Consider the following 23,168-nt stretch of genomic DNA (forward strand, 5'->3'; position numbering starts at 1 on the left):
GACTTTTTGACCAGTAGTGAGAGGGATTCAAGGAATACTGGATGTTCCTCTTGGTCTGCTTTGCAGAATTTACTTGAAAAATCGTGACGTATTAGATCATATAAAGGTTTTATGCGTGTAGCATAATCTGGAATGTAAATTCTGCCAAAATTTAGGAAACCCAATAGAGATTGGAGTTTTTTAATCGTATTTGGTGGTTGTAACTGTGCGCATTTTTTTAAGAATTGTGGCGCTAGGCTCTTTCCTTCACTTGACAACTCATATCCCAAAAACAGGATGCTGAGGAAGGCAATTTTTTTTTTTTTTAATTGAATTTGTAGCCAAATTCAGCAAATCCTACAACAATGCGGGCTACCCAGCTTAAATGTTGTAGCAATTCATCATCCATAAAATAGATATCATCTACATAGGACAATGCTTCGGGATCAATCTCCTGGACTGTTCTTATACCCCTGAGGTAAACAACAGATTTTTTTCTGAGAGCCTAGTGCACTGAAACTTGTTAAGTCTCTACTCTCAGGCGCTATATTCTGGCAGAAAAAAACATTGGAAATGTCCAGTGTTTTGTATTTTTTATGCACTATATTGTTTATTAGTGCTGTGCTATGTGAGTTTTGTATAGCATAAGTGTATGTATGACTGTTTAAGTGTCTGTAGTCTAAGACTATTCTATATGAATGGTCTGGTTTAGCTACTGGTAATAATGGATTATTCATTGGGGAGACACAGGGTTCAATTATGCCCTGGTTCTCTTACTGTGTGAGTATTTCTCTCACATGTGCTTTTGCTTCGTGTTTTATAGGATACTGAGGTTGGGGTTGAGGTTCATTTTTAATTGGAATTACATGGTAGGGGGGATTCTTTATCCCATCCTACATGATTTCGGTATAACGCAGGTGCCTGTGCCAAAGCCCAATCAATGGCATATGAGTCAGCGAGTTCCTCTGGAACAAGAGGCGAGAAGGAAGGCTTAATCATGTCTTCCCCATATGGGCAGGTACAGACAAATTCAGGTGGCCAATCTTGTTCGGCCAACAAAATATCATATATGTTTACCACGCGATGCCAAATGATTACGTCTATTATACGCTCAATGTCTCCTTCTAACTGTAGCGTCACTTTATACACCCTATCAGGCGTGGAGACACGCATGTCCGCAGTTTCTACTTGTAGAAAGTCATCAGTTGCTTTCACCTCCAAATGCTCTAGAAGACACCGGCGAACTATTCTGACCTCTGCCACGCTGTCTAGCAGTGCTAGAGCCCACTTCTTGTTCTTCAAGAGGACCCTCTTCCTGAGTGGCATGTCGGACTGCGACTGCTGCCACTTTTTTCTTTTTAAATTGTGGTTTTGTTGGGTGGGTTTCTCTTCTTTTTTTACAGATGAGCGTTGTGATTCCTGTCTCGGTTTCACGTACTCTGTTCTTCGCTCTGACCGCCCACCTCTCTCATTTCTTTTTTCCGATGAGTCCTGAAAGGAATGAGATTGGCGTGTATCAGTATATTGATATCTGTCAGGCGTTTTTATATTATCTCGATTTCTGAGATTATATCTGTTCTGCTGGGTCTCCGTATGTGGAGATTCTCCCCTCTCTTTTTAAGAAGTTTGTTGTTTTTTTATCCCAGCGTTTCTTATTACCCTTAGGTGCTTGCTTGGGAAAATCTTTATTCGATTTGCCCTGAAATTGTGGTTTAGATGGTCTAGCACCTAAACTGTCTTGACCAATGCTAGAATAGGCCTCTGCAATTATCTTAGGCAGCTTTCGTTCCTGATCCTGTTGAGGAACGTCACGGAGCCGCATGCACACTGCAAGTGCGACTGCTTCCCCTTTAAGGTTACTTAAAATGATTGAGGATACTGTGGCAAAATTGCCCATCAATTGCATCCCCAAATTTAGGGCCGGGGCATCCCCGTATTCATCTTGAATTTGCTTCAACACCTCCAGTAAATTGCCAAGTGTCGGTGTACTGTGTGCGGTTGTATAGAGCATGGCAAACACTGTGCCCCAGGTATTACAGTTATCCACTGTAGGGACCATCCCAAAAGGCAAGCACATCGTTAATATTCAATGTTTATCCTGAGGTCCCGTATGGGAAAATACTGCCTCCAGCGCATTCATTTTTTATGCTAACCAAAATGGAGTTTCTTTATTTTACCCATAATTGAATGTACAGTCGCAGGGTTTATATCTGGTCTTACTGCATATGGATGTGCTGGAGCAGCACGTGCTGTGATTGTATTTAATGTTTGCATTACGAACTGTACTAATCGTCTATATATCGCTGTTAATTCTGTATATAAACGACAAACCTCAGCTACCGCTAAATTAGCAACTGTAGGATGTGGTGTATAGGTGGCCAATAAAGGCCAGGTAGGACCATTGTTACTTAGAAGACCTAACCTTCCTGGTAAAATTGTGCGGGGTAGGGCGCCATCAAGCCAATTATTATGTTCTTGATAAGATAACGGTATTTCTAGATATGCGTATGCTCTGTATTGTCCAGGCACATTTGCAGGTGTATAATGATGAAATGTATTTGTGTTCCCATCAACTGCTGGAAATGTGACCCAAGAATAAAACAGTTCTGTTCTATAAGCTGCATGGGCATCCACCACGAATGTGACTGGACCCTCCTGGGGCGTTAGGCCATTTGCTAATAAATGTGCAGTCAGAGGTTGTCTCATATTCACTGCTATTTGTATCAGCTGTGGATTCGCCATTATAGACAGACTATAAGTTCAGAGAAGGCACATCAAATACGGTTTTCCTTTTAAAGTTCAAGCTTGAACAACCTCCAGCTACAAATAGGATAGCCTACGTAGCTGGGGTGGAAATCCTCAGTACCACGGACGTCTCCGTATACGGTATTGAGACATCATTGTATATAACGAGACAGAGATACTCCAGAGGACCTGAAAATTAGAGCCTGACCAAACGTTTGCGGCGCCATGTCACGTAGGCTCCCATTATTCTAATAGACTACTGGATTTTGAGCGGCAGAATCGCCTGTGGTGTGGGAGACTAAGTCTTACCCACTGCGGTTGACACCTGTCGCTCCAATCCGGGTTTTGCTCCGGCCAACTAGCAGTGCCTCATCTCTACCCAAGGATAGTGATGACTGGGCAGCCTAGCGCATGACATACTTGGCTTCTCAGGGAAGTTGTGGTCACTCAGGTCTAATCCGTTTCTCTCATTTACAATCCAGTCTCATATATAAATGACAAACTTGAAACAGTATATGTTTCAATAATGAGTTTAATAAAACAACTGCATCTTAGATAGCAAAGCATGAGCTGCAATAACCAGGATGACACAAAATAACAGTATTAAAATTGTGACGAGAAGAGTAAAGCATAAAAACAACGCTATCATATTGTCACTATAATCGATGGACTAATTCCTACCTAGGTCATGATAGAGCACAGCATGTTAAGCTCTAATTCTTCCCTTCAGGTTCCCCTGGGAAGACATCAACCCTCATATCTGAGCAAAGGCCAGCGATCTGCGTTAGCATCTGTAGCGAAGCATTCAGCAATCAGCATACAGTTGTGGTTCACTGGCTGGAATCTCCCTCTAACGTGTAAGGGACAAGGAAGTATTTTCAACTGATGTTCTAAGAAAATGTCCCTACGTAAGAATGTGTATTTTCTACGAATGTTGGAGACTAAACTTCTATCACGTTCACCTGCAATGTACCGTGCTGTAGCCTTGAAAGAAGCACAAAGTGATCAAGAATGTCTTGTTTGAGAACAGAGTGCTGGCCTAGGCAAAAACAGTTAGAAAAACAGAAAATGGTTATTGTAACAATAATAAGACAAAGCTGAATAAAATATATCTAGGTTAGAGTGCACAGCGACCTAGTGTGTTAAAATAACTTGCATGGAGCTAAAACTAAAATGGCTACACAACACCACTGTGTCTGTCCCCCCCTTCTAAAGTACACAAACGCAAGCACTCAGACACCCAACAGCCATCCACCTCACAACAGCATCCAGCCCATGCACCTGCACCCAAAATCAGCAGACAGACTTCTCCAACAACCACTCCCTCTTCCTCCACTCCCAAACCGTCTCCCTCTTCCCACCCCAATGTCCCTAAAAAGCTTATCCTTGCCCAACTTAATCTCTTCCCTACCCCCACGTCCTTCACGTCTGGCCAGGGTGGCAAAAACCCAGGCAAGCACCTCAGCCACCCAGTCCACGGCCCAGACCCACTCATAATGGAAAAGGATCCAGGGCACATGTCCAGAGGTTAATGGAGCCTGCACCAGGCAGCATCAAGGAAAGGGTGCCTGCCCCAGCTGCGGGCCGGAAGACCAACGAGCCAGCCACAGCTGCTGACAGGAAGGGCAAGGAGCCAGCCCCAGCTGCTGACAGGAAGGGCAAGGAGCCAGGGGCAGGGACTCAGATGGAGCCCCCACCACCAACCATGGTTGTGCAGCCGTTTGAGGCTCCAGGGGATGGGCTGAAGCTTCCCCCCCACCACCAGCAGCAGCAGCACCACCACCACCAGCGGGCAGCCATCCGAGGCTGCAGGAGATGGGCTGGAGCTTTCCCACACTCCCACCAGCAGCAACAGCACCACCACCAAGCAGCCATCCGAGTCTGTAGGGGATGGGCTGGAGCCTCCCACCACCAGAAGCAGCAGCACCACTACCACCACTGAGCAGCCAGCACCACTGGTGGATGGTGTGTAGTCCTGCCTCAATGGGCTGCTGTGTGGCCTGCCCCTTGGAAATCCAGTGGGAATGACACCCACCTGAAAGACTGTGGCCTTGCACTCCCCAGGACAGAGCAATGGGCATGTTGCCCCCTCCAGAACCAGTGGGCAAGTTACCCATCTGAGAGACGGTGGCCGGGCACTCCCCAGGATCAAGAGCATGTTTCCCCCTCCAGAACCAGTGGGCAAGTTACCCACCTGAGAGACTGTGGCCTTGCACTCCCCAGGATCAAGAGCATAGGGCACGATGCCCCCCTCCAGAATCAGTGGGTATGACACCCATCAACCCCAGCCTCCACAGGACTAATAGCACAGGGCACGGTGCCCCCTCCAGAACCGGTGGGTAAGACACCCACTAACCCGAGCCTCCCCAGGACCAAGAGCACAGGTCATCTTGCCCCCTCCAGAGCATGTGGGCAAGTCACCCACTTGAGAGACTGTGGCCTTGTGCTCCCCAGGATCAAGCACAGGGCATGTTGACCCCTCCAGAGCATGTGGGCAAGTCACCCACTTGAAAGACTGTGGCCCTGCACTCCCCTGGATCAAGCACAGGGCATGTTGCCCCCTCCAGAAGCAGTGGTCTTTTCATCTGCCGGCTGAGGTGCCTCCCCCCTCATTCCCAGTACCCCTGAGGTGCCTGCCTATTTTCCAAATGATGTCCCTGCAGTGTTCTCTACATGTTGCTGCAGGTGTCAGGTGCGGCCCTGGACTTTGGCCTGTGGCCCACGCACAATGAGGACTGGGCAGTGTCCCTTGAACTGTACATATGTATATAACAGTTACATTGCATTCTCGTATTTCTACTGTGTTGATATTACTACACTCACTTTAGCACATTCCTGTTGTCCTTGCATTATTCATCAGGGGCACGGGGTAAATATGTTTTATTACTCCAGCTGTATGTGTGTATGGTGTTGGGGGTGTTGCGTGTGTGTGTGTGTGTGTGTGTGTGTGTCACTCTCTTTTTCCTCCCCCCTCCCCTGTGTGCTAGGCAGCTGTACTCACTGTGTTCGTCTCTGCCGTCATTGGTGTTCATGGTGGAGCAGCACGTAGGTAATCATTGGGAATATTTGCAGCTTGGGCTCCATGGCAGCGTGGTTCTTAATGCAGTGGGTGGAACATTGGCTTCCGCCTGGCTGTAGGCGGCTACCGCTGTGGTGCCTGCTGTTTCCGCCCTGGTGGCTGGTGTGGTAAAGTGGCTGTCTATCTGAGTTCTCACCGCCATGGTCATAATTTGGCAGTAGTTACCGCCAACCTATTGGCAGTATTACCGCCACTTTATCACCGACCGCCAGGGTTGTAATGAGGGCCATAGTGTCCATCCCATGGCAATGGTGTCCTTAGAATGGCTCGGGTTACTGGCCAAACGAAGTTGGTGGTATCTCCTGCTATACCTTTCCAATGTCTGCTATGGAATGATTTGGAGTCCTCAGCCTGGGCTGAGGTAGAAAGAAAAACCCATGCAGCTATGCTGAGTATCCCTGAGTGGGTGTGCATCAAAACCTGAGCACAGAGCAAGGCACAGGGAGAAAAAGTAGAGTTGGAGTCCGGGGTACTGGCCCAAACTACCAAAAGAAAAGGTAGGAAGACTGGGGGACCAGCTTCCAAACAGATCACAGAGCAGACTCTCTCTCCTCAGGGAGAAGACCTAACAGCCCTAGAAGGAACTGAGCCTCAGGAGCTTGGGCCTTACATGGCAGAGCTCCTAGGGCCAGGGGTCTGAGCCAGGGACAACAAACCTGTCCCATTGTTGAAGGCATGAGGCAGCAGGCTGCTGCACAGCAAAACGGTGATGTTAGTGGTACCCACAGGAACTATTGGGAGGAGCGGCTCCTGTATACTAAGGCCAGAGACCTTAAACTTGGTGCCACCAGAAGACTGTTAGTGCCTTAGCAATGCAGAGAGTTTCTCCTAACATTGGCCATGACATCCCCTTTGCTGGGCACCTTAGTAAGACAAAAACATGGAGTTGGTTTGTCAACCACTTCTACTGGCCTGGCATTTCCCAGAAAGTAAAGGAGTTTTACAACTCCTGTGTCACCTCTCAGGCCAGTGGCAAGACATGTGGACAATCAAAGCGCCCCCGAATTCCACTGCCAGTGGTTGGGGGTTCCCTTTAAAAGGGTTGGGATTGACATTGTTGGTCCCCTTGACCCGCCAACAGCATCAGGGAACAGATTTATACCAGTGGTATTTGAACATGCTACCACCTACTAAGGAAATGCCTCCTTGGCATGGTTACACGTTGACGTTTTGCCTTTTGCTGATGCTAGTTATGATTGAAAGTGTGCTGGGACCCTGCTACCCAGGCCCCAGCACCAGTGTTCTTTCCCTAAACTGTACCTTTGCTTCCACAGTTGGCACAGTCCTGGCACCCAGATAAGTCCCTTGTAAATGGTGCCCCTGGTACCAAGGGCCCTGATGCCAGGGAAGGTCTCTAAGGGCTGCAGCATGTATTATGCCACCCTGGGGACTCCTCACTCAGCACATGCACACTGCCTCTCAGCTTGTGTGTGCCGGTGGGGAGAAAATAACTAAGTCTACATGGCACTCCCCTCAGAGTGCCACGCCAGCCTCACACTGCCTGTGGCATAGGTAAGTCACCCCTCTAGCAGGCCTCACAGCCCTGAGGTAGGGTGCACTATACCACAGATGAGGGCATATGTGCATGAGCACTATGCCCTACAGTGTCTAAGCAAAACCTTACACATTGTAAGTGCAGGGTAGCCATATGGACTGGGAGTTTGTCGAATACGAACTCCACAGTTCCATAATGGCTACACTGAAATCTGGGAAGTTTGGTATCAAACTTCTCAGCACAATAAATGCATACTGATGCCAGTGTGGAATTTATTGTAAAATGCACCAAGAGGGCATCTTAGAGATGCCCCTTGAATACCAGTCCGACTCCTAGTGCTAGGCTGACCAGTTTCTGCCAGGCTGCCACAAGCAGACGAGTTGCTGGCCACATGGGGAGAGTGTCTTTGCCACTCTGTGGCCAGGAACAAAGCCTGTCCTGGGTGGAGGTGCTTCTCACCTACCCCTGCAGGAACTGTAACACCTGGCGGTGAGCCTCAAAGGCTCATGCCTTTTGTTACAGCACCCCAGGGCATCCCAGCTAGTGGAGATGACCGCCCCTCCGGCCACTGCCCCCACTTTTGGCGGCAAGGCTGGAGGAGATAATGAGAAAAACAAGGAGGAGTCACCCACCAGTCAGGACAGCCCCTAAGGTGTCCTGAGCAAAGGTGACCCATGCCTTTAGAAATCCTCCATCTTAAGTTTGGAGGATTCCCCCAATAGGATAGGGATGTGCCCCCCTCCCCTCAGGGAGGAGGCACAAAGAGGGTGTAGCCACCCTCCAGGGCAGTAGCCATTGGCTACTGCCCTCCAGACCTAAGCACACCTCTAAATAAATTTAATATTTAGGGGCACTCAAGAACCCAGGAAATCAGATTCCTGCAACCTGAAACAAGGACTGCTGACCTGAAAGCCCTGCAGAGACGACGGAGACGAAAACTGCTTTGGCCCCAGCCCTACCAGCCTGTCTCCTGACTCGAAGAACACTGCAACAGTGACGTATCCAACAGGGACCAGCGACCTCTGAAGCCTCAGAGGACTGCCCTGAACCAAAGGACCAAGAAACTCCCGTGACATCGGATCAGTTCAAATCCAGCAACAACTTTGCAACTTTCTTGTAACTTTTAAGGACCTCACGCTTCCCGCCGGAAGCGTGAGAATTCACCCTCTGCACCCAACTCCCCGGCTCAAGCTCCAGAGAACATACACTACAGAGAGGACTCCCAGGCGACTGCGACCTCGTAACTTGAGACGACCCCTCAGACCCACACAGCGACGCATGTAGAGAGAATCCAGAGGCTCCCCCTGACAGCAACTGCCTGTAAAAAGGAACCCGATGCCTGGACCTAGCACTGCACCCGCAGCCCCCGGGACCAGAAGGAACTCAACCTCTGTGCAGGAGTGACCCTCAGGCGACCCTCTGCCTAGCCTGCTGGCCCGTGAAGGCCCCCCTGTGCCCTGCCTGCACCTCTAGAGTGACCCCCGGGTCCCTACTTTGATCCGAATACAAAACCTGACTCCTGCTTTGCACACTGCACCCGGCCGCCCCTGTGGCGCTGAGGATGTGTTTTGTGTGCCTACTTGTCCCCCCCCTGGTATGACCTTTGAGAACACAGGTACTTACCTGCTGGCAGACTGGAACCGGAGCACCCCTGTTCTTCTAGGCGCCTATGTGTTTTGGGCTCCTCTTTGACCTCTGCACCTGACCGGCCCGGTGGTGCTGGTGTGGTAACTTTAGGGTTTCCCCGAACCCCCAACTGGTGGGCTGCCTGTGCCCAGGAACTTAGACTTGTAATTGTCTTACTTACCTGACAAACTAACCATTACTTACCTCACCCAGGAACTGTTGATTTTTGCAGTCTGCTTTTAAAATCGCTTATTGCCATTTTTACTAAAACTGTCTATGCTATCGCTCTAATTCAAAGTTCCGAACTTACCTGTGTGGAGTACCTTGCATTTTATGTTTTTATTCAAATCTTGAACTTTTAGTTCTAAAAATAAAGAAGATATTTCTCTATAAAAACTATTGGCCTGGAGTAGTCTGAGTGTGTGTTCCTCATTTACTGCCTGTGTGTACAAGTGCTTAACATTACCCTCTGATAAGCCTACTGCTCGACCACACTACCACAAAATAGAGCATTAGAATTATCTAATTTTGCCACTATCTTACCCTTAAGGGGAACCCTTGGACTCTGTGCACACTATCTTACTTTGAGATAGTATATACAGAGCCAAGTTCCTACACGTACCCTGAAGCAATCCCCCCAAGTGCTACTATTGCTCCTGCAGTAGCTAGAACCCTCATTGTTTGTTTTTTTACCAGGGTGGGTTTTCCTAGGAAGGTGGGCTGAATTCGGTCTAACCTGCAAGTTCACCACCCCATATCATCCCCAGTGCAATGGTCTTGCTGAGAGATTTAGTAAGAATCTCAAAGGTATGATTGGTGGGCTCCCTAAATAAATCAGGAGATGGGATGTCCTTCCTTGTCTTATTTTTGCCTACAGGGAAGTGCCACAGAAGGGGGTGGGGTTCTCCCCATTTGAACTTTTGTTTGAGCATCCTGTTAGGGGAGCACTTTGCCTTTTGAAAGAAGGATGGGAGAGACCTCCCAGAGAGCACAAGCAGGACATAGTGGATAAAGTGCTTGGTCGTCGTTCAAGAATGAGTACACGAAAAATCTTACGGCCAACCAAAAGCTCTGACCAAAAAGCACTGGTTGTATACCAACCAGGGCAGAAGGTATGGGTGTTGGAGCCTGTGGTCCCTAGAAGATAAGTGGGGTGGACTCTACTGCATCCTTTGGCAGTAGCAGGAACCCCAAGAGGGTAATCCATATAAACCACCTGAAACCCTACCATGACAGAGCCAAGCTGATCATGCTCATGGTCAGAGAAGTGATACAAAATTGAGTGAGCCTCTCCCAGATCTCCTATCCAGCATTCCCAAAGACGGCTCAGTTGAGGGAGAAGTTTTTTCAGACACCCTCTGACCAGCTGCAGGCAGGTCTTGCACCAGTTTGCTGAACTACTTTCCTTAACTCCTGGCAGACCTACCTGGCATAGCCATGACGTGGACAAAAGAGTTTACCTGTCAAAAATAAAATACAATCTGACCATGTCAAGGAGAGATTAAAAGCAGAAGTCAGCAACAAGACGCTGGAATGAGGACTCATTGAGCACTCCGAGGCACCCTGGGCCAGCCCAGTCGTACTAGTCCCCAAATCTCATCCCCAGTTGAAAGATGAGGTTCTGTGCCGACTAGAAGGTCTCAAAGCAGTGACCAAGACAGATGCCCAGCCAATTCAGAGAGCAAATGAACGGAGATTCGGAATAGCCAAAAAGAGTACTTTTGAACTCACATCAGGGTATTGGTAGATAGGCCTCCCTCCAGGAGCAAAGGAAAAATCAGCATTCTCCACTCCTGTTGGGCATTATCAGTTCACATTTATGTCCTTAAGTCTGAAGAATGTCCCCGCCACCTTCCATAGGATGGTGAACAAAGTCCAATGATAGGTTAGAAGCCTTTAGTGCAGCATATCTAGATATTGCTGTCTTCAGCTCTACCTGGCAGGATCACCTGATCCTCATCAGAAAGGTTCTTCAGGCTCAACCCTCCAACCCATGGGTACTCGCAAACATTTTCCTGGGGGCCACAGGGTTTAGTCTTTGATGTGACCGAGGGCCACCCTGCTGGCAGCAGGGTGGCAGTCGGGGTTGGCAGTAAGGTGGGCGTAGGTGAAGCAAAGCCTATACTTTGTGTCGGAGTAGCACAACGTGAAACCATAAATTTAGGAATAATCAATTGTGTGATCCTAAGCAAATGTTTTATTTCCCTTTCCGAGAGTGCACATAGCGGACTTGCCTCTTAGCTCACCAAAGGCTTTGTCAGGATTTGGGGGGGGGGGGGGGGGGGGGGGAGTGAATGTTCCTAATTTCTTCAATGCAGTGATATAATCTGGACTACTATGGTGACGTTTCTGCATGTTAATGAAATACACTGAATTGAGCAGACTTGAGCATGCTACATTTTTGCTTGGAATAGGTCTTTAAAAATGAAGGGGTCTCTGATGTTACGTTGTACAGAACGCCCCGTTACATCTTTTAACCTTTAACTCACCTTAAATAAATTCTTGCATGTTTTACATTTTTTAAATGTTAGTGCGGAGTCTAGTTATGAGCAGCCCAGTGCTGCATGTAAAGGTCAGGAGGGCCGCATGTCACTGCTACAACCCAATAAAGACCATTATGGACTGCTCCAACAACCCACACTAGTCAGGGAATTCCTTGGTTTGACTGACATTATGGAAGGCACAAAGGTAAATTGTGACATGCCTCACAGAACTCTCCCAAAGATTCCCAAAATGGTATACTGGACAGTCAGCTGCCAAAAGGCCTTGGACACCCTGAAAGAAGCAGCGTGCTCAGCACCTGTTCGAAAAGCTCCAGATTACTCTGAGCAGTTCATTGTGCAGGAATATGCCTCTGAACATTGCATAGGAGCAGTCCTGTCCCATTTTTAATGAAGCCCACGACCAACATGTTGCTTTCATTAGCAGGTTACTACCCAGAAAGCAGCGTTGGGAGTGCCACTGAGAGGGAAGCCTTCTGTGTTTTGGTCCCTTAAGAAGCAGAGACCTCAGTTTTGTGACAGAGGCTGGGATAAAATAAGCATTTTGATCCTGCATCACACAATGCACCTGGGTGAAGACCAAGGCACGAGTGGGCCTGTGTCCCACAGTGGCAGCTTGACAGCCCACTACTGGAGACTAGTTCTAAGGTGGAGGAATCCAGATAAGGGAGGGGCAGCACAGCCATAAGGGAAGAGCATTTAGCTAGGTCCTTTACAGAAAGTAAAGATTTTACATAGTTTGGATCCAAAGTTGAAATTGTTTTATGAAATTGTGGGCGTCAGGAGTTAGAGGACAAATTAAATGGCATGGGGAGCCCCTCAAATTTAGCCGAGGGTGAGAATGTACCAGTTGTTTCTACTTGTAATGCTGCTATGCCCTCTGATTTAGGAGTGTTAACCAGAGGCCAGTAAAAGGTCTGTTAGCAGCTCCACATTACTCTAGCAATGCAGAGCTTCAGCCAAATCACTGCATGGCAGAGTTGTTCCTGCCAAGGTACCAGAAAATGCAAGCTTGCAAGTGTTATTTGGAGTCCTCTAGTGCAATTTCTCAACAAGCAGCTGTGGTCAGTGCTGCTTCACCGTCACTTAGATTGTCTAAAGGTAGGAGTAAAATCAATTTGCAGGCTAGTGTTGGAAATCCACAACTATGAATTAATTCATCCTGTTGCACCATACTTTAATACCATACAAATACGGACTTCTTGCGGAGATCAGGATACACACCTAGCTTTCTAACGTTTGTATTTCAGTCCATTCGCAAAACCTGAAAGGCTGGTAGGGCAAAATGCATGTACACAGTGAACTGTAATTTCACTTTGGAAATTTGGGACCAATGCCAAAAAGATTTTCCCTGCCAGGTGCTTGTGATATAGCATTTTGCCTGCAAATTGGTTATATTCTATAGATTTAAAAGTGTCAATTAATGGTATGGGCTACCCTACCACTGAAGTTGTAAGGTTTACAGACACGAGCAATGATACAGATCCCAAGTTGCCTAAAAGTTTATGCATGTCATTATCCAGTTTTAACGGCCCAGAAGCCTGGTTGGGTAGTTGTCACAAAGTTCAGAGAATTTACACTCAGATCAGCTCCCCGGAACGCTTTATAAAACACCCAGGTCACACAAATGTAAATTGCCAATTAAATAGATTTTATTCGTCAGGACTCAACGTTTGTTACAGTACTGGTAAGTAAAGTGCAATGCTGTCCTCTCCTTACGCCCCAGATTCAAGTACTCTTAGTTGTACAGCAGCTTCAATGTGAAATCGGGTTTGCTTTTTCAAACAGCTAGCAACTGTTACAAATGTGTGTCCTTGGATCACCTTTGACGACAAAACCAGCGGAAATAATCTTTTAATCGACTTCTTCGATAGTGGGTCCAGATGAGCCACCGCTGCCAGCTGGAGCGCCGCCTGCGCCTGGGAACCCTCCGGGCATACCACCTGGCATTCCACCAGCACCCTGGTACAGTTTGGTAATGATTGGGTTACACACCTTCTCCAGCTCTTTCTGCTGATGTTCGAACTCATCTTTCTCTGCAGTCTGAAATAAAAGTCGCACACTTAAGGTTTAAGCTTGCATTGATTAGGCTTTAGGCTAGTATAGGCCGGTTCGACTGGTGTAGGTCGTGGCAATGAATTTATTTGTATTGCACAAAACAGCAGGGTACAAATAAGGGAAAGTGGCAACAATGAGCTGGGGGCGGCAAGCACTGCACAAGCCCTCTAAAAAAAAAAAAATGAGGACCCAAATTAAGTGAAGATACATAACTTAACACGATTAGAGACCCATTTTAAGCATTATGGTACTGCATCATACCAACCAGATTCAGATGCAAACCCCTTATACTAAATCTACGGGACATGATTTGAGACAAACATCTTCATCGTTAAGTAATGTGGCGCGACAATCTCTAGAACTTGCAATATGAGGAGGCAATTAATCCATGGCAAGTGGCGTGCTCCCCCCGCACAAGAACTATGCTAAATATTTTAAATTACAGGTCTCTTCAAAGTGCGGCAGCTGTTTGCAGTAAGAACCATGTTAAAGGGAAGGTAACACTATTGTCATGCATTGAGATGCAGCTCACGATTCATAAACTGGATTCAAAACACGATAAACAGTACAGTTTATAGTGGTTAATGGTCGCTCAGACATCCAAGGAAGGTACTAGCCAACATTAGTTTTTCAACTTCTGGTGGAAACTACGAATGGCTTTGGAACATAATTCATCATGGCGACCACCTCAAACCCACGAGTGGATGGAACGGTCGTATATACGCACCTGATTCTTATCCAGCCAGGCAATGATTTCGTTGCATTTCTCCAATATCTTCTGTTTGTCTTCATCGCTAATCTTTCCTTGGAGCTTCTCATCTTCCACTGTTGCCTTCATGTTGAATGCATAGGATTCCAAGGAGTTTTTGGACGACACCTTGTCGCGTTGTTTTTCATCCTCCGCTTTGTATTTCTCAGCCTCTTGGACCATTCGCTCAATATCTTCCTTACTGAGGCGACCTATTAAAAACAACATCAGTACGAGACAGCCAAATCAAATACACACACACTACCCTAGTTGAGCAGATGCGGTCGCTCAGACATCCAAGGAAGGTACTAGCCAACATTAGCCTTTCGACTTCTGGTGGAAACTACGAATGGTTTTGGAACAATTCATCACAGCGACCATGTCCCCGCTCTTATAGTACATGCTTAAAAGCCACGGCACAATCCCCTCTAGTTAAGGCAACTGGAAAAAACGCAGATACACCAAGCAAAATCCCCACAACGTTAGCCACTGAACTACACAAGCCTTCACAGTAGCTTACCTTTGTCGTTTGTGATTGTAATTTTGTTCTCCTTTCCGGTGCTCTTATCCACAGCAGAAACATTCAGGATACCGTTAGCGTCAATGTCGAAAGTCACCTCAATCTGAGGAACACCCCGAGGAGCTGGAGGAATACCAGTCAACTCGAACTTGCCCAATAAATTGTTATCCTTGGTCATGGCCCTTTCGCCTTCATACACCTGAAGATATAACGAGTCTGTAAGCAACCCTTGCACATAATTGTGCACTCTTAAATTCTGCACAGGAGCAATGAACTGCTTATATAGCGGTGGATTTAAAGTTATAAGGGGCAACTGAACACAGACCACTGCCACAATAGATGTAATATGCCAATGTAAACAAAACCAAAAAAAAAAAAAAAAAAAAAAAAAATTGATCGCATGCAGAACTAATCAAGCAGTATATCCCCAGAGATCTGCGTTTAATTACGTTTTGCGCTTGCCATTCCCTTTCTAGTTTGGATCCAGCAATACGAAAATCAGTCTTGACCCTGTTCCCCTTGAGAACAGGGTAGTCTGAACTGCCAGACTCTCCTTCGACCAGAAACAAGCATCCTGGGCCTGGCTTTGGGGTATCGCCACTCAGCAAGGTGAGCAAGAATCTGTCAGGACCTACGGCTGGGCATACCCTTCCCACTGGGGTGACAAATGCAAAATCAAATGGACGGAATGTGGCACAAATGAAACAAAAATTCAACCCGTTACAGATCTGGGCTAATACATCAATTGCTTTCTTGCTGGCCATGCACGTTTGTCTGGATCCAACCCAGAGTGGCCTGGTGAGCATATCTGTGACGGGGAGGTGAATGTTTGGTTCCGCATTGCGTCCATGATGTTAAGTTCCCGAGTGTAAACCTAGTCAGAAAAATCCACTGCAGTTCTAACCAGTGACAAATTAGATTAGCCTTGAAATAGATGGCGGATCCAGGGCACCAAGATGACCAGGCAAATTTGATTGTAAAGCAGACTTATAGTGGAACCAACCTACGTTATCGATCGCACACACACTTAACTGGTCCAATCAAGTGTATGAAAGCAAAGGGAAACAAGTGCCACCTTAATGCCAAAAGGAAAATTGAATGAAGGACTGGTTAAGTTATGAAATGAGTAAATTCTTAAAGGGGCGGAGAAACACGCGGATTTAAGAAAAGATGCAATTTGAAATGGGGTAGTTGTGTAGCCGAGATGGCACGCCGGGACAATACACCCGGCTAAATAAACATCTTAAAGCTCACGAAGCACATTTTAATTACCTGAATCAGTACACCGGGTTGGTTGTCGGAATAGGTGGTGAAAGTCTGCGTCTGTTTGGTGGGGATGGTGGTGTTTCTTTTGATCAGTACGGTCATGACTCCTCCGGCAGTCTCAATTCCCAAGGACAATGGGGTGACATCGAGCAACAGCAGATCTTGAACATTTTCAGATTTGTCTCCTGAAAGGATGGCCGCCTGCACAGCTGAATTAAGATTGAGACGTGTTAAAATAATCAAATGGGCAAAAACTGACTTTAACCAATAAATTACAACACCTTCTCACAGTACAAAAGCACCAACTAACCTGCACCATAAGCCACAGCTTCGTCGGGATTAATGCTCTTGTTCAACTCTTTGCCATTGAAGAAATCCTGGAGCAGCTTCTGGATTTTCGGAATTCGAGTGGACCCACCAACCAGAACAATATCATGGATCTGACTCTTGTCGAGCTTGGCATCACGGAGAGACTTCTCCACGGGATCGAGGGTTCCTCTGAACAGATCAGCATTCAGCTCCTCAAAACGGGCTCTGGTGATCGAGGTGTAGAAGTCAATACCCTCATAGAGGGAATCGATTTCAATGCTGGCTTGAGTGCTGGATGAAAGTGTGCGCTTGGCGCGTTCACAGGCTGTGCGCAGGCGTCGAACTGCTCGCTTGTTATCGATAATGTCTTTCTTATGCTTGCGCTTGAACTCGGCCACAAAGTGGTTAACCATTCGGTTGTCGAAGTCTTCCCCTCCCAAATGAGTATCGCCTGCTGTGGATTTGACCTCAAAGATACCATCTTCAATGGTCAGGATGGAGACATCAAAAGTACCACCACCAAGATCAAAGATCAACACATTCCTTTCGGCGCCAACCTAGAGAAGGAACAGATGTACAGCGAGTGTGATAAAAGTGGCCAACACAATTGCGAAGTGCACTCTACATAATTTAGTGAATATAATAAAATAACTATTTTATCAGTCCAACAATCGGCGTTCTCAAGGCTTTGCAATCCATGCGCAGAGGCTTAACTACTGCACAAAAAACTTGAGTTCTGTCCCAACCTTTAATTGATTAACTTGTGGCCAGAAGGCCGCCAGGCATGACTGCTTTTAGAACTAGAAGCTAGAGCTGCGAGGTGCTACCAAGAGAGCAGATATTATAGATCGATCCAGGGATAATTTTATATTATAGTGGGGGCCCTTTATTCCATCGGACATGGCCCTGCAGGCTTGTGCCTGGTTTTGAAAGCCCACTCGCTACCTAGTCTCCAGCTCCGAGGTTAGTTGCAGCAGGATCAGGGAGGCTGTAGATAAGTGGAAGTTAAATATTTGTCAGGGATGCTTTGAACTGCCCATTCCAACACTAAACCTAATAGATACGAAGGCTAATCAGGCGGGAAGACGAGGGTCAGCATCGTGTCCCCACTACTGTCAAAGGTAGTAGATGATTCAGAGATTATACTACACACAAGTCAAGCTCCTATGTACTGTTAACGGTCGCTCAGACATCCAAGGAAGGTACTAGCCAACATTAGCCTTTCGACTTCTGGTGGAAACTACGAATGGCTTTGGAACATAATTCATCACAGCGACCATTGCATAAAGAGGACCCGCAGTCACGCAACGATTCTAGCAGCCATTACAATTTTAATAACCCAACATCCACCACCTAATATAACAATTTCAGCAGGCAGACATGAACAATTAAAATATTAACATACCTTTTTGTCTAGACCATAGGCAATAGCAGCAGCAGTTGGTTCATTGATGATTCGAAGCACGTTGAGACCTGCAATGGTACCTGCATCCTTAGTAGCTTGACGCTGGGAGTCGTTAAAGTAAGCTGGAACAGTCACCACAGCATTGGAGACGGTCTAAAACAAAAAAGCCACATTTACGAAGACGCCGAGAATGAACTTCAGAAGACAAGCAACGGGTCCTTCAAGTCGCTCAGACATCCAAGGAAGGTACTAGCCAACATTAGTCCTTCGACTTCTGGTGGAAACTACGAATGGCTTTGGAACAAAATTCATCACAGCGACTAGCCAATACTCAAATTTCGAAGGCGAAACAAATTAAGGTTCGTGTCCACGATTTAATCCGCTGGAACATTTTCTATACTAATCCACTTTTATGGATTAACACTACAGAAGAGTAGCCATCGAACAGGTCAGATACATTCTAAATACTGCAGAAATTGTTTTACCTTGCCCAAGTACGCCTCTGCAATCTCTTTCATCTTGGTGAGTACCATGGAAGAAATTTCTTCAGGGTAGAAAGACTTTGTTTCCCCCTTGTAGTCCACCTCCACCTTTGGCCTCCCGCCGTCACTTATCACATTGAAAGGCCAGTGCTTCATGTCAGACTGGACAACACCATCTTCGAATCTGCGGCCAATCAAACGCTTTGCATCTGCAAAAAAGTTGAGATGAATAAGTGCCACAAAGTAAAACAAGATGATATACACGAGGCTGCGCCTGCCAAAGTTCTGAAGACATCAGAACGGAAGAAGAGGGGGGGGATGAATAGTCTCAATTAAATGACTAGGTGCTAAAGTACACATTGTATAATTCGAGTCAGGACCTAAAGTCTATTGTTACAATGCTATTTGGTCGCTCAGACATCCAAGGAAGGTACTAGCCAACATTAGCCTTTCGACTTCTGGTGGAAACTACGAATGGCTTTGGAACATAATTCATCACAGCGACAACAATGATTTTCAGTTTCTTAATCTTCACTCTTAAAATTGTCCTATCATAAGCCCAACTGATTAGTATGAGCATCAGCCGCATTGATTAGTAAGCTATAGTGAAAGCAATGGGCCCGCTCACCCAATAAAATGCATTAAGCTATCAATGCAACTATTGTACAGCAAGCTGGTGTAAGCAACAGCTTTGAGATCGGAGCGCAAGTGTCACACTGATACAGCAGATGAGTGACAGTACCTTGGACTAAAAACCAAGTCATCTGAAACACCAATGGATCGCTTCCACCGATGAACACCGGTAAAATGAGCACTGTGGTGATTCTAGTAAACCGACCCAAACTCTATCTCCTAATGTCGCTGCTGGAGGAAATCAAGCTAGACAAGTATGAGCGTAACTCTCAGCCAAATGAACTAAACCCTCGAGGTACTAGACTCACCGAAAACTGTGTTTGTAGGATTCATTGCAACTTGGTTCTTTGCCGCATCGCCAATGAGCCTCTCCGTATCCGTGAAGGCAACGTAGCTTGGAGTGGTTCTGTTGCCCTGGTCGTTGGCAATGATTTCAACTTTGCCATGCTGGAAGACGCCCACGCAGGAGTAGGTGGTACCAAGATCAATGCCAACTGATGGTCCTTTCGACATTGTGCCTTGAATACAGATTGAAGTTAGTATACAATGTGAAGGCAAATTTCAAACATTTGCAAGAGAACCAGTAACGTAATATCGTGAAACAAACGTTTAAGTTTCATTGTATGCCAGATGCGGTGTACTAAAAAGCGTACAGCGTCGAGGAAAGCACAAGCGGGTTGTGAGAAAAATAACCCCACAGAACACCACAAACTAATATCACCAAATGTACTACGGGGCCAAGGAAGCCATGGATACCACCATCAAACAGACTGAACACGCAGCACGAACCCGGATCTAAAATGGCTGCCGCTGTGCATCACTTCCGACTTCCCACCCCACCTGGGTGTCATTTATCAGTTACATTATACGCCAGTATGCGTCGTTTCCGCCCTAATACCATAGTTTTCTCCTTGCCGGTCAGCCATCGCACAGCATTTCCAGGAGTTTCTCTTCTCTAGTCAGCACCCGCAGTTAAAGTCGCTCGAAATATGACGCCATCACCCGCCTACCGCACATTTTCAAAACAACCAGCACTAAATAATCACAAAGCTTAAAAAAAAAAAAATCTATTGCAGAACCCCACATTGTACCTCGTATTAACAGGAGCACTCAAACCTGAGCGCCAATGGTATTATGCTTAAATAAACTCAAAAGTCAGCAGCCACCGGAGCACCATAACTTGCAATAGGTTACAAACGTAATGATTTGCAGCGAATACTATCTGCTTGGCAAAATAAAGCTATTTCGTCACTATTAATGCCCCTCTCCCTCAATATTTGATAGAGAGATCCGTTATCTCAGCACTAGGCCGTGTACCTGCTGATTTCCGCGGTTCTCTTCACGCTGGTTTTAGCGACAGGCGATGCTGTCTGTCTGTGAACCGCCGGCGTCTGAATGGGAGGAACAAGGACGCCCGGCTTCAATATATAGCGCAGGGAACCTTCCAGAAAGGAAACGCCCGACTAACGTACGTCACGGGCCTCGCCGCCTATCAGGCATCTCAGCCTTCTTCCTTCGCGCGCCTCCGTTTTCTGTAGGATGGCAATGCGCAGGATATGTGCGTACGATCGGCACTGACGTAGCAAAAGAAAGCATAAAGTCTAGGAGAGTAGGCTGATGTGGTGAGCCCAGGGCAATGGAACTAAGCAATTATTTTTGCCATAATTTCAGCAGAGCATTTATATTATAAAACAACATAACTACTGTGAGCCAGATTAATACATTATTAGAGATACAAAACATGTTGTTTGTAGTGGAATAGTTTCAACGTAGAGTATGCGGTACATAGGCAACGGTCGATACAATGCATTCCCCATTCTTTCGTGTCCTATTTGCAAAAAGAAACATTCAAGGAAAGAACATTTTGTGACGCCATTTTTAAATTAAATTGAACTATTATTTCTGGCAGTGCAAATAATCTATTTTATATATCAAGAATTACGTTTTAATTCAACGCTGACTTTATTTTGTCTTTTTCCGTTGCTCCTGCTCTTAGGCACCTCTGCTATGCAGATAGTAATCTCAGAAGTGGTATAACATTTACTATGCAAAGATGGCCGTCTTATTTGCTATTGCAGAGCTTTAGCTAGACGTCATAGTCTTTGTTCTGTGTTTTCCATGCGGCATAATTATTCTTCATTTTCCGGTGCATGTGTTGTGCGCGCGCTCGGCCTGATGCGACGGCAGAAGCAGACCCACATAGAAATGACGTAAACATAGGCGAAAGATCTGTCTGTTAAAAACATCTAGATCAATGTGTCTCGATGTCTTTCACCCCGTATCCCGTGCTTAGTTTTTGCTGTGTGAAATTCAAATGAGCCTTCCGCGCTTTAACTACAGACTAGCTAATAAGAGTACATTTCATAATAAAAGATGTATCGGAAAACACAATTTGGAAAATTGAAAAATGTGCTAAATTTTTCCTGTGGATTCATGGCTATTTGTTCAGAATATATGATTATGTAGTTTTTGTTCTCGTTGTTGCCGAATCCATCGAAAATTCTAACTTGAGGGTGGTGCCAATTCTATGTTAGGACCGGAGGCTTCGGATTTCGCTTATCTGCATCTTTACTGCAACACACAGTAGCCAATAGAAACAATGAAAAAACAGAAACTACATTTCCCAGAAACACGAGCCTCGTAATGACCCTCCAATCAGACTCCCTTATCTCTTATAAAGCACAAAGCACGCAAAGTCTGTCCTCTTTCTTTGCTGCTTTGCACAAGAGATAAGTGCCTTATTTGCTATATTTAAAGTGTTTCTAAATCTATATTGTGTTTATAGTGTGTTTAACCAAAGCTTGTTCAGGCGAGGCAGATTGCCTGTGTTTTTCTCTTGTTGGCGGCTTTATTGCGTTACCGTGGAAACAGTCTTTCAGACTGTTTCGGGCTAAGCCGGTGGTGGGCCTGTGAAGGAGTGCGGCCTCTCCTTGACAGTCCGCTTTCTTTGGCTGCGGTCGCGCTTGCGCAAAGCTTGAATCTTTCGAGTTTGGCAGCGCGCAATCGGCAGCCTGTGAAGTGGAAGCCTGCCGAATCCAAGCTCCTCAATTTACGCCCGGTGGGGGCTGTAACAATACGTCTAGAGCTTTGCTCGAGGGGATGGTGCCAGGCCCCCTCTCCCTTCCAAAGTATTTTTAGAATATTTGAGCACCTTTTTGGCTATTATATAACCGGCAAAGGTCTGTTTGACCATTTGGCACCAGGGTTTCCACCCCCCCTTGCTGGCCTTTTTGCAGCATTTTTTCCTGGGACCTCTAATTAATATTTAAATATTTCGCCATCATGGCAAATCAAGATGACTACTATGGGGAATATTCAGGGGGCCAACACATGGAAGAACACCTTGTTGAGGCCCTTGATTACCATGTGCAAGACTCTGTAAATAAGGCCTCTGTGAAGGCCTTGCGCCCTTTTGCTCAGCCTCTATTTAATTTTGGTCGCAGGCGTTTTGGCGCAGGCTCGGGAAACCCCACCCCAAATTAGGTCAAAATAAATAAGCCTGGCCGGTCCGATGTGGACCCCTTTGAGCACACCATTAATTTGGTGTTAAACGATCACGAATATGGCACATTATTTTATCAGGGCTCTGATCCAATGACACAGTGAGGGCGTAATTTATCAGACGCCTCTTCCACATCTGATTCTGAGGATTAGTCCTCGTCTGACATGCACAAAGGTAAGCGCAAGTACAAAAAACACCATTATGAGCACCTGGACCTTTCTCCCCCTCCGGCAAAGAACCTGCTTTTTGATCCGGACAATATCATTCATCCCAAATCATCGGAATGGACTCCTTGTCCAGAAGTGGCTACTAATGTAATATCCAAACTCAGAAAGAGCTTTGAAAAAACATTGGTAGGGCTCTTCATTCAGAGTGCCCTCGGCCAGCTCTCGAGGGAAAGGTGGCGGAGACTCCTGAATTAGACCCGCATATGATGACGTTTCTTAAAATGTTTTCCAAAGACCCGAAGAAGGGCATTGACAGGGCCTGGCGCGGATGCCAGGATGAACTTCTAGATTTCGCTGGTCCTCACAGTCCAAGCCAAAGAATCACAGGAACCCATTGATCCAGACACTTTGTTGCAATGGTCACAAAGAGCCATTTGTGGTCAACAAACAGCTGACCACCTTCCTGGAAAAAAACAACCTGCTCGACCCTTCACAAACAGGATTCCGAACCAACCACAGCACTGAAACCGCCCTCATCTCAGTCACAGACGACATCAGAACCCTGATGGACAACGGTGAAACAGTCGCCCTCATCCTCCTCGACCTCTCGGCTGCCTTCGACACCGTCTGTCACCGCACCCTAATCACCCGCC

General features: G+C 46.4%; 1 protein-coding gene and 5 non-coding genes across 6 annotated transcripts; all 6 read right to left on the bottom strand.

The window, feature by feature from the left end:
• Window positions 1-13,055: 13,055 nt before the first annotated feature.
• Window positions 13,056-20,302, bottom strand: HSPA8 (heat shock protein family A (Hsp70) member 8). Its single transcript, XM_069224426.1, has 9 exons — window positions 20,164-20,302; window positions 19,155-19,364; window positions 18,217-18,422; window positions 17,732-17,884; window positions 16,328-16,883; window positions 16,024-16,226; window positions 14,752-14,950; window positions 14,211-14,443; window positions 13,056-13,468 (listed from the first exon to the last, which is right to left on the bottom strand). The coding sequence occupies exons 2-9, from the start codon at window positions 19,357-19,359 to the stop codon at window positions 13,280-13,282; spliced, it is 1,944 nt and encodes a 647-aa protein (XP_069080527.1). The 5' UTR covers window positions 19,360-19,364; window positions 20,164-20,302; the 3' UTR covers window positions 13,056-13,279.
• LOC138286217 (small nucleolar RNA SNORD14) lies at window positions 14,072-14,166 on the bottom strand. Its single transcript, XR_011201881.1, has one exon. It is a non-coding gene; the product is annotated as a small nucleolar RNA SNORD14 (small nucleolar RNA).
• LOC138286214 (small nucleolar RNA SNORD14) lies at window positions 14,516-14,608 on the bottom strand. The gene has a single exon (XR_011201879.1). It is a non-coding gene; the product is annotated as a small nucleolar RNA SNORD14 (small nucleolar RNA).
• On the bottom strand, window positions 17,508-17,602 carry LOC138286212 (small nucleolar RNA SNORD14). The gene has a single exon (XR_011201877.1). It is a non-coding gene; the product is annotated as a small nucleolar RNA SNORD14 (small nucleolar RNA).
• LOC138286215 (small nucleolar RNA SNORD14) lies at window positions 17,957-18,051 on the bottom strand. Its single transcript, XR_011201880.1, has one exon. It is a non-coding gene; the product is annotated as a small nucleolar RNA SNORD14 (small nucleolar RNA).
• On the bottom strand, window positions 18,623-18,717 carry LOC138286213 (small nucleolar RNA SNORD14). The gene has a single exon (XR_011201878.1). It is a non-coding gene; the product is annotated as a small nucleolar RNA SNORD14 (small nucleolar RNA).
• Window positions 20,303-23,168: the final 2,866 nt, after the last annotated feature.

The sequence above is a fragment of the Pleurodeles waltl genome, chromosome 3_1 (assembly GCF_031143425.1).
Source record: "Pleurodeles waltl isolate 20211129_DDA chromosome 3_1, aPleWal1.hap1.20221129, whole genome shotgun sequence".
Taxonomy (NCBI): Eukaryota; Metazoa; Chordata; class Amphibia; order Caudata; family Salamandridae; genus Pleurodeles; species Pleurodeles waltl.

What these genes read in the sequence shown, in the direction of transcription:
- HSPA8 (XM_069224426.1), bottom strand. Translation starts at nt 19,359, where the DNA reads ATGTCGAAAGGACCATCAGTTGGCATTGATCTTGGTACCACCTACTCC. An exon ending in TCCTACAAACACAGTTTTCG is followed by an intron (nt 18,423 to 19,154) that starts GTGAGTCTAGTA and finishes ACTTTTTTGCAG; the next exon opens with ATGCAAAGCGTTTGATTGGC. An exon ending in CCTATGGTCTAGACAAAAAG is followed by an intron (nt 16,884 to 17,731) that starts GTATGTTAATAT and finishes TTCCTTCTCTAG; the next exon opens with GTTGGCGCCGAAAGGAATGT.